Source organism: Equus asinus, chromosome 2 (assembly GCF_041296235.1).
Source record: "Equus asinus isolate D_3611 breed Donkey chromosome 2, EquAss-T2T_v2, whole genome shotgun sequence".
Lineage (NCBI taxonomy): Eukaryota > Metazoa > Chordata > Mammalia > Perissodactyla > Equidae > Equus > Equus asinus.
Window position 1 is genome coordinate 66,907,156 of NC_091791.1, and position 17,256 is coordinate 66,924,411.

The 17,256-nt window shown below is 55.7% G+C and overlaps 1 protein-coding gene across 13 annotated transcripts in view; it reads left to right on the forward strand.

Moving 5' to 3' along the window:
• ZMIZ1 (zinc finger MIZ-type containing 1) overlaps positions 1-17,256 on the forward strand; it is a 237,553-nt gene that overhangs the window by 44,005 nt on the left and 176,292 nt on the right. For all 13 annotated transcript variants that reach the window (XM_070491195.1, XM_014837155.3, XM_070491280.1 and 10 more), the window contains one exon: positions 4,170-4,289. In XM_070491195.1, coding sequence (XP_070347296.1) covers positions 4,170-4,289 — 120 coding nt within the window. Of the gene's footprint in view, positions 1-4,169; positions 4,290-17,256 lie in introns of those variants that run through there.

Below are 17,256 nucleotides of genomic sequence, written 5' to 3' on the forward strand. Positions count from 1 at the left end.
GATGCAGTTAGTCTGCTGCCAGCCGTGTCTTCCAGATGGGTGGGGGTGTGTGGAGTGGGGAGCTCAGAATCACTAATCTCAGGGCCCAAAGGGACCTGGAAGGTCATCTGTCAGTACTTCCCCAAACTTCCCAGATGCGAAGGATCACCTGGGAAGACTTGTTAAAAATTTAAATTTCTGGGCTGCTTTCCAGGCCGACTGGCTTCCATTCTCGGGAGAGAAGCCTGGGAAGCTGTGGGTCTAACAATGAGCCCAGGTGATTCTTATCATCAGGGGAGTTTGAGAAATATGGAATCCAGCTCCAGTTCTGATGCTTACAGCACCTCAGCGCCACGCGGCGGCTCCGTCTACTCCGTCTGGGGACGGGCCACTCACTACTCTGTGAGAGAGCACACCTATCTGTGGAAGGTGTGCTCGAGTCTAGACTTCCTTCTGATGTTAGCGGGACCCACCCAGCAGCCCTCATGTGCTCTTCCTGTGGAGTTACCTCTGCTACTGGACCGACCGTCTCTCCTGGGACCTAGTGCCCTGCTGCCTCCCATCCTGGCCACCCTGCAGCTTATCTGTGTCTCTCTGTTGGGGAAAGAGCTTCCTTTCTTAGCAAAAGCCTCTGGATACCAGAGAAAATGCCGCCAGGATAGCCCAGACATGGGGAGGGACCCTCCCCTCCAGGCCTTGGTGCCCCTTCCCAGGAGCAGGCAGCTGACATGGTACTGTGGCCTGCCTGTGGTAGCCTGCGGTGGGCACATCACCATCACCAGCACAGTGGAGACCTGAGGGAGGCAGAAAGAGACCTGGGCCTCAGAGCCACCTCGGCCTGTCGGGCCAGTCCTCCCCCAGGAGAGAAAAATGTGACTCATTAGAGATTGTGACTGAGCCAGATCTCTGGTGTGACAGTGGGGGAACTGAGGCCAGAGGGGCTCCCCCAAGGTCACACATCCATTGAAGACAGAGCTGGAACTGCAAAGATGGGGCAAGGGGTCCAGAGAGGGATATCCAGGACTGAGGTCCTGGCACTGGGGGTCAGCTGAGACCCCACCCCAGCCACCTGAGGGCTAGGGGGGGAGGCAGGAGGGAATTCCTCCTTCTCACTCAGTGCTGATGGAAACAAGTCAACACATTGAAGGGTTTTTAGCAGATCTGATGCCCCATCTGTCTGACATTATGACTCTTCCTTTGCTTTGCCTGGCAATTTGCATTGTTTCAGCAGAGACATAGCACTGACTGCCAGTGGGGCTTGCTATTTTATTTTGTTAGATAATTAAGAGAGAAGGAGTAGTACACATTTCATAGGTATCATTGTCTACTGCAAAACAGGGACCCTTGAGTCCTCCCCTATTCTGTAGACCCTTTGCACCCCTAAGTTCAGCCCTGCCCTTGGTCTATGTGGTAGAAGCCTTGGTCCTGAGAGGTGCTGGCATATGACCCATCTTGTGATCTCCAGTCTCCCCATGTCCCTTCAGGCCCCAAAGCCTGTCCTGATCATGACAACACCACAGTGGGGGTCTCGACCTTCGGGTAAGAGGAAGAGGGCTGCCACCTAACCCTTCCAGGGCTCCTGCTTAGAGAGCTCTGAGAGCTGGGGAGACAGAAGGGAAAGACTTAACCCCCTGCTCAGGAAGACCCAGCCCCAGAGAGAGCGGTATGTGAGAGAGGTGGGCAAGTCCTGGGGCAGTCAGGGAAGGCTTCCAGGAGGAGGTGCCGCCTACCCTCAGGCTTGAAGCACATTAGGAAGGGGAAGGGCACCCCAGGCGCAGAGGTGTGAGGTGGCACTGTGAGTACAGAGGAGAGTGAGGTGGAGTCAGCAGGGCAGGTGCCAGGGCTAGATAGAGGGTAGGCCACGGCGTGGCTGGATCTGGCACACCTGAGCGCAGAGCCACAGAGGGTTTGTTTGTTTTTAGCTTTTATGAGTATTACATCCATGTAGAAAAGTGTACATATCCTAACTGTGTAGCTTGACAGATTGTCACAAATGCACACATTCATGTAACCACCACACAGACCGAGAAACGAAACATTCCAGAGCCCCTAGAACCTACCATGTGCCCCCTTCTAGTCACTATTCCCCTCAAGGAAAGTGACCATCTTGACTTCCAACAGCATACTGTCAGTTATCTATCACTGCCCAAGAAACACCCCAAAACTTAGTGGCTTAATACAACCACTATTTATTATGTCTCATCATTCTGTGGTTTGTCCAGGCAGTCCTCTGCTGGTTTCCCTTGGGCTCATGTGACTCCAGTCCCCTGAAGGGCTGGCTGGACCAGAAGGTCGAAGGTGGCCTCAGTCACATTTAGCAGTTGTTGCTGGCTGTTGCCTGGGTGGCCTCAGTTCTCCCTCCTAAGGGAGATTCTTTCCATGGCCAGGCAGCATTCCAGAAGGGCCAAGGCCAGAAATGGCAGGACCTCTTAAGGCCTAGTCTCTGTATGTCACAAAATGCCACCTTCACCGAATCCTATTGGTTGAAACAAGTCTCAAGGCCATCTCAGACTCCGTGGATGGAGAGGGTAGATGGAGAGCAGATGCCACCTCTTGATGGGAGTCAGCTGCAAAGGATCTGTGGCTGTTTTTAAGACAACCACAAGCATCAAGTAGTTTTGCCTGTTCTTGACCTTTATGTAAATAGACCCTCTAACTGTGTTCTTTGTGTGGCTTTTTTGGGCAACACTGCGTTTGTAAGATTTATCTGTATTGTTGGATATAGTTGCAAATCGTTCTCATTGCTGTGTGCTGTTCTGTCGTATGGCTACAACAATGTCCCCACTCCGTAGCTGACGGCCCTTTGGGAAGCTTTCATGTTTTGGCCGTCGTGAATAGCAGCGCTGTAAACGTCCTCGTCCATGTCATGTCTTTGGGTGACCCATGCACACATTTCTGTGGAAGGAGAGTCTCTGGGTTGTTGATGGACCACAGGGTAGGAGATACTTGCAAACTCTTCTCCAAGGTGGTGACCAGCCCCTGCCCCTCCAGCTATGTTTGGAAGGCCCAGAGGGCTTTGTTGGGGGAGGGGGAGTGAGGTGGTCAGTGGGGTTTTAGAAAGGCCCGCCAGCCGAAAATGGGCTTGGAAGGGTAGCACTGACCCTGGGGCTCCCTGGAATGTCCCTTCTCTGCCTGCCCCAATTCTCAGGCCTCCAAACTTGGGCAATAGCGCCATCGGACTGGATAGCCTGATCCCTAACAGTCAGGGGAGCTGGGTGCCTGCATGAGCTGACATATAAGGATGCAGGAGCTAGGGGGCCTGCCATGGCCACCTCCATCCGAGAGCTCCGGGCAGTAGGCAAGGCCAGGAGACTTGGTCTTACTTCCAGCCTGGCTGCCCCCATGCTGTGGGAGCATGGAAGGAAACCCTTCTCCTATCAGGGCCTCAGTGTCCTCATTTGTAAAGTGACAGAGAAGAGTATCGACCTCACCACGTCTCTTTCCTCTCACTACATCTCTTTCCTTTCACCTACTTGAGCTCTTTGTTCTGGAATCCAACGGGGTAAGGGCACAAGGACGCCCTGAGAGGTCTCAGCAGGCTTCCTGATTTCAGGGCACACATCAGTGGGCCAGTTTTGTTCAGCTTGTTTGCTGAACTCCTTCATTGCACCATCGTCAGTCATTCATCCGTTCGTTCATCCATCCGGCAGTCTCTGTGGCCTTGCTAGCCTCAGGATAGGGAGATAAACTAGACCTCATTCCTGAGTCCAGGAGGTCCACCCAGGGAGGAGACCAGCTTATAGAAAACTGGAGGAGACACAGTCAGCTAGGCCCAAAGCCTCTGGGGGGTGGACAAAGAAAGGAGAGGCAGGCCAGAGAGGGTTCCATGGAGGCATCTGAGCACAGCCTCACAGGCTAGTGGGGCTTTGAAAGGCAGAGAAGTGGGAGAAAAGGGAAGGGCTCCCAGCAGAGCACCTGACATGTCCCCTGGCCAAGGGTGCTGCTGTGGAATGGGGTGCAGATGGGCTGACCTCACTGCTGGAGCTGCTTCTGGGGCCTTGAACATGAAGTTCAGGAGATGCGCTTTTATTGGGGGTTGGGAGCTAGCATCCAGTTTCAAGGATGGTTTCACTTGGGTGGGCCAGTCTGGCCTTCCAGGAGGTGGGCAGGCAGGGCCTAGAGGTCGGGACAGGGGTGCCGCCCACAGGGTCAGGCTTGGAGCTCACTGTGCCCTCTCCTCTCTCCTGCAGGACTGGCAGTGGCTGTGCTTGGCCCAGTTGGACCACTGGGGCCGCCGCCTCCTTCCCACCGTGGCCACTTTTTCCTGACACTGTAGCCTCAAGTCCTGGTGTCAGCAGAGGCCTTAGCAGGTAAGCAGGAGGGGCCCATGGCTCTGTGTGTCTGCTGGTGTGAGGTCCATCCTAAGCGGCTGGTGCTGTTCCGGGGCATAGAGCCCCGGGAGCTGGGCTGTCATCACTGAGGGATGAGGGGAAGGGGCTTATTTCACAGTTTCCACTTCTTCCTTGTCCTTCTCCTCTCAAGGAACCAAATAAAGGGACAGAGGGGTGCTCTGGCCTGGGTCTCGGCATTTGGGTTTATTCTGCTGCCAACTTCCAGTGTAGCCTTGGCGGCCCTGTCCCTCCACTGCTGAGGGCCTCAGTTCTCTCATCCAAGACATGAAAATAAGGATATAATATCTTCAAACGTTCTGAGCACTTAACTGTATGCCAGGTACTGTCCAGGTACCATGTAGTTATTAACTCGCTTCATCTTCACAACAACCCTGTGAGGTAGGTGCTGCCATCCCCATTGTACAGGTGAGGAGACTGAGCCTTGTGTCGGGAAGTAACTTGCCCAAGGTCACACAGCTGGCTGAGCCCCCATGGGACTCAATTCTTGGTCTGTATGGCTCCAGTGTGCCAGCCCCTAACCCTTGGACTGTTCTGCCCCTTGCCTTGACCCCTTTTGCTGACCTCTTCTTGGGGGTGGGGATCAAGGCGATCATGGGTGTCCTCAGAAGTGCTGGGTCCTATCCCAACTCCAGGCAAAGAGAAGAGGCTTTTACAAGGTGACAGTGGTTGCTGGTTGCCGGGAGTTGTGACTTATTTGTAGATGTGATGTGACATGAACTAGGCCTGGCTTCGAGGGTCCCTGAGGTGCCACCTAGGGCCCCTTCTAGAGGAAGGGTATGTTGGTTAGATAAAGCTGTCTTCCCCTCTGCCTCCCAAGTTCAGTTTCCCAAGCTTGAGTTAAGCACTTCCTTTATGCCAGGCCTGACACCAGGCCCTGGGATGCAGAGGGAAGGGACTTGCCCTATTCTATGCTCTGGGGAAGAAGCAAATATCCTAGCAGATGCAGCATGCCCCATAACAGTGGGGTGGACAGGGTTCAGAGATGCACTCTGCAGAAGATGACCCAAAAGTGAGTAGCATGGTGAGGAAACAGGAGCAGTGAGTGGGTGGGAGAGCCTGGCAAGATGGAGGATGAAGTTGGCAAGGGGATGGGAAGATTGGGAGGCATTATAGTTAGACACAGGTATGATGTTCTCATCTAGAAGTATGGATATGCATACAAGGCCCAGAGGATTCTCCCAACCCTCAGTCATAATTTGCGGGGCCCAGTGCAAAACAAAAATGCAGGGCCCATTGTTTGTGAATTATTAAGGATTTCAAGACAGTGGCAGCAGAGCATCAAACCAAGCATGGGGTCCCTCTAAGCTTGGGGCCCTGTGCAACTGCCCATGAAGCCAGCCCTGCCTAGAGTAAGTGAAATGATTCTGGGATTAAATGCAAAGAACTGAGTTCTTGGGCAGGCTCCACCAGTTACTTCCGGGCCAGCAACCTTGGACAAGTCTGCCATCACCCCTGTGGATGTGGTCTGCGAAGGGGAGAGAGATTGCCCTCCCCCCAGCAGCAGGCCGCTCAGCAGTGCCAGTATCCAGCTTGTCCCCAGTAGCCCAGGACAGTGGATTCAGTTAGGGTGGGATTACAGAGCCTTCTGTCAGGCAGTGGTGTTTTAAGGATTCCTTGGCCTTTGGTGGCCTGTTGTTTTTTGCTTTTCCAAATCCACTGGGACGGGGGGGTGGGGATCTATTTTGTGTTTTATTTGCAGAATCTCCTTCCTCATTGCCCCTTACCCACCCAGCTCTGCTTGGCACACTTACTCCTGCGGGTCGGATGCCATGAAGCCTTCTCTGACCCCAGCTCCTCCCTCCTGGCCTTTACCTTGTGACCCCTCCAGTAGCTACAATGACCTCTCGCACTGTAGAGTTCTTCACAGTGTGCAAAGCTCTTTCACACACCATCAGACTATTGAGCAAGCACTTGAACGGTCCTCTTCTCACTTGCCAGATGGGAAAACAGAGGCTCAGAGGTGCAGTGCGCCCTCCAGCTCCTGGGCTGAGGTCAGGCCCACATCAGGCAGGGGTGCAGACGGTGGCAGCAGAGAGCAGCACCTGGGCTTTGTTCTGGGGAAGCTTCACATTGCAGCATTTTGGAAGGCTGGCTTTTCCTTCCCGATGAAGAGCTCCAGCCCCTGGCCCAGGAGAGGCGCCAGAGGGGCCTGGGTTGCTGAAGAGGGCCTAGTGGAACCAGTGGTCCCGCCAGCCAGAGTAGACGAGGCCCCAACCTGGCTCCTCCCTGTGGGTGCCTCGGCCCAGTTCCCACAGCCAGGCAGACTGGAGCCAGGGCCCGGGCGAGTCCCACATCAGGCAGGGGTGAAAAGGCCTGAGCTGATCTTGGCCCGTAACAGCCAGCAAAGCCTGGACACAGTGAGAGGGCATCTCGTTGGGGGCATGACAGCTGTCCCCTGTGGCTGGCACTTTAGAAAAGGCATCTGTCCACCTTTAGGGGATAAATGCAGACGGCACTAACTTGATTAAGGTTATAGACTCTGCCTAGGCTTTGGGGTTTTCCGGCTCTGCCACTCTGTCTTTGAGACTTCAGATTAGTGGCTTAACCTTTCTGTGCCTCATTTCGTCATCTGTAACGTAGGGGTAATAGTAGACCCTACCTCACTGAGTCGTGAAGAATTCAATGATGTTAGCCATGTGAGTCCCTGCTGCACTGCCTGGCGCCAGGTCTCTACGCCAGTGGTCCATAGCCTGTGGGTTTGCTGGCAGGCGAGTGGACAGAGGTGAGTGATGGAGCTGACCCTGAGGCCTGTGGGCACACAGGGGAGGGACACAGCTGGATTGTCATTTAAGAAAGCATGTAGGGGGATGGCAAGGATTGGGTTTGGGCTGGATTTGGGTTTCATATGAGGCGATTCTAAACAGCTGTTGATCAAAGTGCTGTGGGGAGGGGCGTGGGGTGACGGCCATGCTCCCTGGCCAGCCCTTGGTTTGTGGCTTCATGCTCCCAGCATATACGCCATCAGCTGTCAGTCCCCAGACTTCCAGGGTTACAAAGTGCAAGGCAGGTTTGGGGCTGGCTGCAAAGACCTTGAATGCCAAGCCCAGCTCCCAACAGGCCTGGTGTGGCCATGCAGAGCTGGGATTCCAGGGTCCCCATGTGGTGTGTCTGTCAGTCTTCAGCAGCCAGCTGAGAATGCACACCCCCCTCCCTGCCTGGAATTTGTTGCCTCTGTAGCCTGCCCTGACCCTGCAACCCCTACCCCAGCCTGGAGCTGGAAACAGTCTACAGCTTACTGGTCATTCCTGCCTGAGGTGGGACGCCCCCTGGGCCAGCAGGGTGGAGCTGCTGTCCTGGCAGGCCCTCTGAGCAGGACTTACACTCAAGCCTCAGTCCTGCTGCAGACCTGTTGCATGAACTTAGACAAGTTGCTGTTCTTCTCTGAGCTGTTATTCATTGGTCTGTAAAATCTGAGGGCTGGGACAGGGCAAGGGTCACAAACTGCGGTGTTCTCAAGGGCCTTGACAACCCAGTGAAGCTAGAATTATCCCACTGTATGGATGCGGAAACTTAAAGCACAGAGAAGTTAAGAAATGTATCAGGGTCACAGGGCTATCGGTGACCTCGGCATCAGGGCAGCAGAGACTCAGCCCAATTTTATCTGACACCATAATATGTGTTTTTTCCACTATGTCCAACTGTCCCTGGTAGGCGTGTGTATGTGTGCTGGGTGATCCACTCACTTCATCAGCTCCAGCACGAGGCTAGCCCTGGCATCCAGCAGTGAATCTGCATTTGAGGATCTGAGTGAGCACAGCCCCAGGCTCAGGTGGAGGTCACGGAGTCCACAGTGCAGAGTGTGGTAGGTGGGTGCCCTCGGCAGGTGGAGGCAGCAGGAATTGGGAGGAGCCGTTCTTCCCTGATGCTGGAGGAGGCAGCCAGGGGAGACTGCCTGGAGGAGGGGACTGGATCCCTACAAGGAGGAGTGGAGGAGTGGGGTCTTCCTGGGGTCTCTGCACAACGTGATGGAGTGGGTAAGGGAGTCCAACTGGAGAGGAAGATTCTTTTAGCCACAACTGGAAGCAGGTGCTGAGGCAGCTCCTGAGGGCCTTGAAGGCTGAGCCACAGAGTTTGACCTTGATCCTGCAGAGAGTGGGGAGCCAAAAGGGCTATGGAGCAGCTGCAACTCCTCTGTGAAGGCCAGGAGGAAGGGCTGGCTTCAGCCCACAAGCTGGGGCAAATGTGAGGTGTGGTCCAGCCTGAGCCTTGCTGCTCACCCCGAGACTGTGGCAGCAGGGAGGAGCTGGGCTGGAGGCTTGTCTGCTCCAGCTGGCCAGACCTCTAGGCTCCACCTGGCCCTCTTCAGCAACCCAGGCACCTCTGTGGCCTCTCCTGGGCCAGGGGCTGGAGCTCTTTACGAGGGTGCAAAGGCCGTCTTCTAAAATGCTGAAATGGGAAGCTGCCCAGCATGGAGCTACCAACTGTACCCCTTCCTGACATGGGTCTGACCTCAGCCCAGGGGTGGGGCTGCAAGGGAGACATGGACGAACCTGTTCGGAGGTGTGGTAGGGACAGAGCGGCCCAGAGACCAGCCCGGGGTCACACAGCGTCGTCATGACAGGTGCAGGAGGCCTGTAGGCCAGGCAGGAGGCATCCTCCCCAAGAGGGGCAGGTCTGGGTCTAGGCCCCCCTCTGGCTGGCCCAGAGTCCAGTGGGAGCCTCACTGATTGTGTGTGATCACCCGCGTAGGTGTGTGGAGCTGCATATGCACCCCAGGGACCCCTGACCTTGGCTGTCCAAGGACAAGCCAGGATTGGGTCAACTACACCATGAAGGATTCCTTGGGTGTTATTCACCACGGGTACTTCTTCCTCCTGCCGGTGTTTGCTCACACGGCTCTCGCTGAATTCTGGAGTTGTCTCCCTCTGGTCCATGAGCCACACATTTAGGGTGAGGACAGCCATGCCCATGTCTTGTGTCCCAAGTCCAAAGCCTTGGGGACCTTGCAGTCAGGGAGCAGAAACTGGGAGGGGCTGTAAGAGTGGCATCATTATTTGAGTCATAGTGTCCTGGCCACCCGGGGGAGGAATGGTCTTTAGAAATCATCTGGCCCAACCCCTCATGTACAGATGGGGAAACTGAGGCTCAGAGATAGGAAAATACACCCAAAAGTAGCCCAGCTGGTACTCCAGGCTTTCAGCTGAGCTCACTGCCACCCTAACCTTTTTTTGGATACATGGCCAGTGTAGACACTGGCAGGACCCCAGACCTGCAACAGTGGTGCTGATCCAGCCTGGGGTAGGGTATTTGCAGAAAGGCAGGACCACCCCTGAGGGACGGGGGACGTGGAGAGTAGGGCTGGGGAAGTTCTGGGGGTCTGTGGCAGTCCACCCAGAACTGAGACTGAGAACGGCGTAGGGCCTGCGACCTGGCTCTGTGAAGCCTTGTTTGTATTCCGCCTTCTGTAATCACCACCTCCTGCCAAGGCGTGCTACACCCCGGCTTCTCCTCCCTCCTGTTTACCCAGAGAGCCTGGAGATTGCAGGCCCAGGGGCTAGGGCAGAGAGAATGCTGTGGAATTAGAGCCCAGTTTGAAAGCTGACAAGATGCAAGGTAGGGAGGAAGCAAAGTGAACTCAGGAAACCAGGGACCACCCCTGTCCCTCATCAGCCCACTTTGCCGAGCCATAGCAGGGTGCCCTGTGGCCTGCTGGATTCAAGACAGCGTCTCTGGTACCTAGGTCAAGTGTTTGGGAGCTCTGAGGGACTCAAGGGTCAGGGAGGGCTTCCTGGAGGAGATGGAGCTCCAGCTGGGCCCTGGAGAATGAGCAGGACTGCAAACAAAGCATTCCAAGTGAAGGGACCAGCTGGGCCAAGGCCCTGAGGCAGGCACACTGAGGGCAGATCAGTGGGGCTGGCTGGAGGGCTGCAACTGGGCAGTGAAGAAAATGAAGGTGGAGATGCCCCCTAGAGGCCAGATGACAGAAGAATGAGGAAGTTTGTACTTTGCTTCTAACTTGCTAAATGTCCCTGAGCAGATCACTGCCCCACTTCTGTGCCTCAGTTTCTCTCAGATCTCCCTGGAGCTTCAGGCATCATTACTTCAGGGCGGTGCCTCAGTGGAAGAATCTGCTTTTGGGGAGGGTGTTAACAAGTGCCAGGATCCCAGGCTCCCATAGGAGTTGGTGGGCAGCTGGTAAAGGACACTGCTGCTGGACCCAGGGCTGCTCTCTGGCTGGGGAGAATTGACCTCAGACTCCTGGAGTTTGCTAGGAGCCTCCACCAGCCTGAGAGGATGGGGGATTAGGTCCCCTGGGGCAGACCCACCTATGGGCAAGGGCCCAGAGTGGACTCCAGGGCTGAGAGGTTGGGGGGTGGACTGAGAGATGGGCTTCCCCTTTCCTTCCTGTGACCAAGTGCCTCCTTCCCTCTTTGAGGGGAGTAGGTGGCCCTCCGCAAGGCTTTAGGCCAGTTCAGAGCCTGATGGAGAGGAGGTGACCCTGTGAGCCATGTGTGCCAGTGCCAGGCCTGTGATCTACTGTGGGTGCCTGGCGCCACCCCCAGGGTAGCCCCTCCCCGTAGCCCTGGGCTCAGCCCAGGGTGTGTTTGCTGGACCTCCACTGACCCACAGTGGCCTCTCTCTCACCCTCGCCTATCAGCAGAGTGGTAGCCACAGGCTCTTGGACTCCCAGTCCCCAGGATTGCGTAAATCACCCCGGCAGTTTGCACCGCAGCCAGCTCAGGGCCCAGCAGCTCCAGCCTGGCCCAAGGTCTTGCCTGGGAAGCCCAGAATTCTTTTCTGGAATAAGAGCAACCACCCCACAGCAGGAAGGGCAAGCCGCCCTCATTCAAAGTCTCTTCTTGCCCCCTGGCTCTTGTCACCCTTAAAATATCAGGTAGGCTTAGTAGGGGCCCATTTTCCAGAGGAGGAGACTAGAATCAGAGAAGAGAAGGCATGAGACTTGGCTGGGGTGACGTGGCCAAGGCAGGACTCACCCAGGAATCCAGGCCCCTGGTCGAGCTCCTTTGGGGACCGAGCCACTGTTTCCTGTTCAAGGTCACAGGGCAGACGGGCCAGGGCTTTAGAAGAGTAGATGGAGGAAGAGAGCCCCCGGGGTGGGGTAAAGAGCTGGAGGGCAGAGGCCCTGAGTCGCTGTCTCTCCTCCTTGGCTCCAGCTACTTTAATTGGCTGAGTCCACCGGTGGCACTGACATTTACCTGGTAGGGAGGAGGGCCTCCACCCTCTTGAATCAAAATGCTAAAAATAACTGGGCCCAGCTTCCCAGGGCCCCTACCCAGCCAGCGCCTGCCTGTCCGCCTCCACGACCTTTGTCCTGGGTGCTGAAAGCTAACTGCTTTGTGAGCATGCAGCTCCTTCTGCTGAGGACTTCCTAGGGGTAGGCGCAGGATGGCATTGCACACTCAGCTCCTGAGACTGAAGAGGGGTCTTTGCAAGGCCTGCCTGTCCCCCAGGTATTGGGGAGATGGGCCCCTGACTGAAGTCCAGTCCCCATCCCTCTTTTCTCCCCATGTGCAGTACCCTGCCAGGCTGGCCACCCTGCCTTGGGTACTTGAGCCCCTTCCCTGAGCTACCAGGGTTTCTCCTGGGCCACCTGTACTCTAAGGGAAGGGAGACTGTGCCCTCCTCCTCAGGGTTATCTAGGGCTCACCTCAAGTCCCGGCCATGCCCAACACAGACATATAAGCCAGGGCCTCCTGCCCTTACCCTGTGTCTTCATCCCATCATATGAGCAGCCAAGAGGAGCCCAGACTTTGGAGCTGGACGCATTTAAACCAAGTCCTGTGACCTCAGCACATTTCTGAGCCTCTGCATTCTCATCTCTGAAATGAGCATCATTACTGACCTTGTAGTGTTGGTGCAAGAATGAAATGAGGTACTGGGCCCTCAGGAGAGCTGGATCCTGGGCCAGGAGGCCTGAGCACCCCTGTGCTTCCTTTCTCTTGCTGTGTAAATACAGCCTGGACACCTCATCCATTTGGTTCATGTGTTTGGACTGGAAGGGGAAGGTCTTAAAGACCCAGGCTGAGGATGGGGGACTCGGTCTCCCCAAAAACAAGGGTCCCTTGCCCATTCCTGTGCACCTCCACAGTGGCCTGCCACACCTGCCTGCCTGTATGTTTGTCAGTTCTTGCCCTGGGTCAGTATGACCATAATTGTGTTAACGTTGGCCTACATATCCCTGGCTGTGGGGTCAGCCCAATGGCAATGGAAGTGGTTTTCTGGGTTCTGTGCTTGCCCGCTGTGAGAACCCGGCCAGTGGCTTAGCCCCTCCGTGTCTTGGTTTCCTCATCTGAAAATTGGAATAATAATGGCCCCTACCCCATGAGCATTGTGAGATTAAATTAGCAACATATGTACAGTGCTGAGAAAGGGTTCTGGCCCAGGGCGAGTGCTCAGTGTCTGTTAGCTGGTCCTCGTGTAGTAAGACTAGTCACAGCAGTGGGTACTAATAACAGCGGCCGCCTGCCGTTTGTTGACTGATTAGTGTCAGAGGCTAAGCACTTCACAGACATTATTTAATCTTCATACAACCATACTCAAGGTGCTCTTATAAGTTCTGTGTTCCAGATGAGGAACCTGAGGCACAGAGAGATCACACACAGTCTGAAAGTGGTAGAACTGAAAACCAGAATTAAGATTCAGACATCCTAGGGTGACCAACTATTTGGGTTTGCCTGAGACTATTCTGGTTTTAGCAGTGAAATTTCCACATCCCAGAAACTTCTCAGTTCTAGGCCCACCAGGACAGTTGACCATGCTAGCCCCTTCAAATTCTCCACGCCACTCCTAAGCCCACTGGACTCCCTGGACCTCTTCCTTGGCTCTGGGGTTGGTGCACTCTGGGCTCAGGCCTGTCCTGCCCCTGCTAGACCCCCTTCCCACACCTCATAGATCCCTTTTCTAGCCAGATCGTCCTTGCCTATCCCCCATGGCCTGGCTGCAGTCTCCCCATCCAGCTTCCTCTTCTCTCCTCCCCCGCCTCTGCCAGCAGGAGGGGCATGGGTCACGCCTGGTGGGTCCTGGGCTGGCCCTCCCCAAGCCTCAGTCTCCCCGTTCGTACTGAGGGCTTTGGCCCCTCTGCTTCTGCTTTCTAGAGATGCTTGAGAAGCTTCTCCCTAAAAGAAGGGAGGCAGAGCGAGCGCCTGCCCCCAGAGTGGGAGAGACTGCACTGGCCCTTCCGGGGCATTGATGGAGAGCACTGCTGACAAAGGAGAAAGGTCAGCAGGGGGACATAGTGGAGTTAGTGGCGGCCTGCCGGCCAGCAGTGCCCTCCCCCAAGTCAGGGCTTCCTGGGGGGAGGGGCCTGGTGCTCCTTGGGGTCCTGGTCAATTCGTATTGACTTAGGCGGCTGCAGGTTCAGCGAAGCTGGGCGTCCAAACCCCGGACGTCTGGGGGAGATGCATGGCTCGTCCTTGACACCTCCTTCTCACTCACCGCTGCACCCAACGGTTGATTCAACCTCCTTACCATCTCTAGATCTGTGTCCCTCTCAGCGCCCCCACCCTCTGCTGGTGTTCAGGTCTCACCTGCCTCTAAGTGACTGAACCCTTCCCAGCCCTCACTGCCCTCCCTGGCTGCCCAGTGTCACCAGGAATAAAATCCAAATTCCCAGGCTGACATTAAGGTCCTTCTTGAGCTCAGTGAGGCTAGTCAGAGCTTCCGGTCTGTTCCCAAAGGCTTCAGTCTGCCATCCCCACCCTCAGAGTCTGTCCTGCCTTCTCTCCCTGCCTGGGGGCTTCTTCGCCTAGACAGATCTTCCAGGATCTGGCCTGCCCCTTTCCTCCCTAGGACCCCCGCCCTCTGGGGGAGGTGGAAGAGGTCTCGTGTGAGGTATCAGGGCACCCTGAGTGCCAGGCTAGCTCTGCACCCAGTGCTCCAGCCTCACCCAGGCTGCAGGACCTGTGACCCGGATGCCAGCCCAATGCAGCGCCCCCTCCATGCCATTCCTCAGACTCCCCCTTGAACTTCCCAGTGCATCTCACGCCCCAGCTCCTGGAGGGGAGGAAGGCAGGAGCCGTGTCTTACCAGCTCACATGGAGGCCAAGTCCCTTGAGGACAGGAGGTGCAGTGGTTAGTACACAGGCTCTGGGGTCTGATCCTAGCTCCATCACTTGCTGGCTGTGTGACCTCAGGCAGTCACTCAACTTCTCTGAGCCTCAGGGGTATCATTTGTGGAATGTGGGTAATAACAGTCCCTCCTCACAGGATGGTGGGATTCAATGAAGTGATACATGTTCAATGTTTGCAGGGTCCTGGAACATTTCAAGGATCAGTAGAGTCAGCTCTCATCATCATCATCATCCTAGGGCAGGCAGGTACCATGCCCATGAGAGGAGGGTCCTGCCTTCCAAATGGGCTCCTCCTGGTTATTTGAATGGACCTTCTACTTCTGCCCCCTCACTGTCCCCTCTCTGTCCTTCGTCCTGCCCCAGCACTCCCCTCCCATGTCTCCTAAGACCCCGGGAAGCCCAGGCCTCCCTGGCCTCATGTTGTCACCTGTACACCTGCCTTATCTGCCCGGTCCCCATGGCCTACCTTCAGAGCTGGGGCCAGGATTTATTGTGTTTCCCCCCGCAGCCCCTCACAGGTGCCTAGAACACAGTAGGTGCCTAATAAGAGCTTGTCGGGTTAAGCTGATGCTCATCAAGCCAGAGTCACCTGCGAGAACAACACAGCAGTGACCAGCCAGGCCTCTGGGCCATCTGCAGGCTGCTGAGGGGTATTTCTGAGACTGGGCCTGAGCTGCCTTGCCCTGGGTGACAGCATGTGCCCACTCTGGCTTCTTCGATGCCAGGGTTTGGGGAAGGCGGTGGGCGGTGGGGAGAGCTGGGGTGGCACTAGGGCTGGACTGCCATGTTGGAAGGTTTTTAAGGCTGGTGCCTCTTCTGGTTCTCTGAGCAGTCTCACTGCTTGCTGGGGTCCTTTCCCCATCCCCATGGTTCTCTGTGAAACTGTGTTATTATATTTAAATAAATCAATTCCATTGCAGGGTTTTCCTGTTCTAGTGATGAGTTTACAGCACAAAAGCCATTGATTTCTCACAGCCCTGAAAACCAGCTGATGAATAGCACCAGCTTGTCTTTGGAGAGGCATTTAGCAGCTCTGTGTGGCCCTTTCTCATCCCCCCTGCACTGTCCGCTGTCACGACCCCATCCCCACCCCCACCCCGCATGTCCCTCCTGCCTGCAGTGCGCTGAGGTTGTGTGGAGGGAGATCCTCAGTGCCCGCCGGAGGTGGAATGTCATCGCAAAGGGCCCAGCCCCTTGTGCTGGTGAAACAATCCTAGTGGAGATTTTTATTGATTTTGACCAAAGGCAGGAGCGCAACTTACAGAGCAGAGAAGTGGTGCGGTGTGATCTTCGTCTTCCCTTACAAGCTCAGAGCGGGTCCTGAGAGTGCCGCAGATGGCAGCTCAGGCACTGTTCCAGACCTCCATGGGGCTGCGTGGTTGCTCCCTTTTTAAAGGGAGGTTAGAGAGCCATCCGCACCGGGGAGGGGGAAGCTTCCCTTTGTGAAATCCTTTGGAGCTCTGTGTTCAAAGTCACAGTTAAACCACTGCCAGACTTTGCCTTTCAGAGCCCTGCCAGGAGCACGGGCTTATCTGAGCTTTCTAATGACCCCAGAGCTTGGGCGGGCAGGTATGATTGCTCCCAATTTAGAGACGGGTAGCCTGAGTCAAGGGCAGTCACTGGAGGGAGGGGCTGCTGCTTCTCCGTGGCCAAAGGTGCTCCGGTCCCATCTCTCTCCTCTTACTACCACCATTTTGCCGGCCCTTTACCCAGCCCTGGGCATTCTGTCTGCTGAGCCCGGGTTGTCAGCTGGATGGGCCTAGGTGGTCATCCTGCAGGGGTCTCAACTCAGCTGCCTGCAGCTTGCCGCACAAGCCTGTGAACTGGGCTGCGGTAAGGCAGAAGAGAGCGGCAGGGACTGTGACAAACTGGAGAGTGCCTGCCCCACCTAAATCCCTGAAAGCCCCTCAGGTTTTAATAAGCCCATGCCCGTATGCCTGTCCAGGAACGGGCTGTGGGCTGAGCCCGTCACTGTCTCTCCCCGATTCTAGTCCAATCCTTTGTTTTAGAGACAAGGATGTGTGGCCTGGAGTTGGGAGTGGCTCTTCAAGGTCACAGCCCAAGGCGCTAGTGGAGTGGGCTGCTAGCCTGGGAGGGGTCGAGGCCCCTTTGGCAGTGCTGTCACCCCTTGCCCCTTCCCTATCAGTCAGAGTTGAAGGGCAGGACAGGGGGCTCTGTTCTAGGGAAGACAGGCCCCCACTCTGGAGACCCAAGAGCCGCCTAGCATGCCCCTCCCTTCCCTTCGCCCTCAGAGCAGTCACCTACCCTCCCTCCCTCCTCTGCAGACAACTCTCCTGTCCCTGGTAATCAGGTTAGACTCCTGTTCCATGCTTGCTCTGCTCAGCTGGACCAGCTGCCTCTAATGGCCTGTCGACCTGGCCCTCTCCCTGGCTCTGGGGGTGGGAGAGGGGAAGCTAAAAAAAGAACTGTGAGTGGGAAGGGGCTGCCCCACTCCTTCAATTCAGACCTTTCCACAGCTTCTAGGATCAAGTCCAAACCCTTAGACTGGCATCCAAGACCCATCACAGTGAGGCCCTGCTTATTTCTCCAGCTGCCACACTCCTGATGCATTCTTTTCTGCAGTCGCAGGATGCTATTCCCACCTCCCTACCTTTGCACATGCAGCTCCTTTTGCTGCTTCCCACCTTCTCAGAAAACTCCTATGCACCCTTCAAAAGCCAACTCTTGTCTATTCCTCTGGGCTGCCTCCTCTCAGGACTCCTGCCTCTATATTCCCAATGGTGCTCTGCTGGTCTGGAACTTAATCCCTGTGTTTAGGTACATTATTCCTGGAACTGGTTACCCTTGAGTTCCTGGAGGAAAGGAAGAATATTCTGGAAGGATATACCTTAGGGTACAGCACAGAGAAGTACTCAGTGAAGGAATAGGACCAG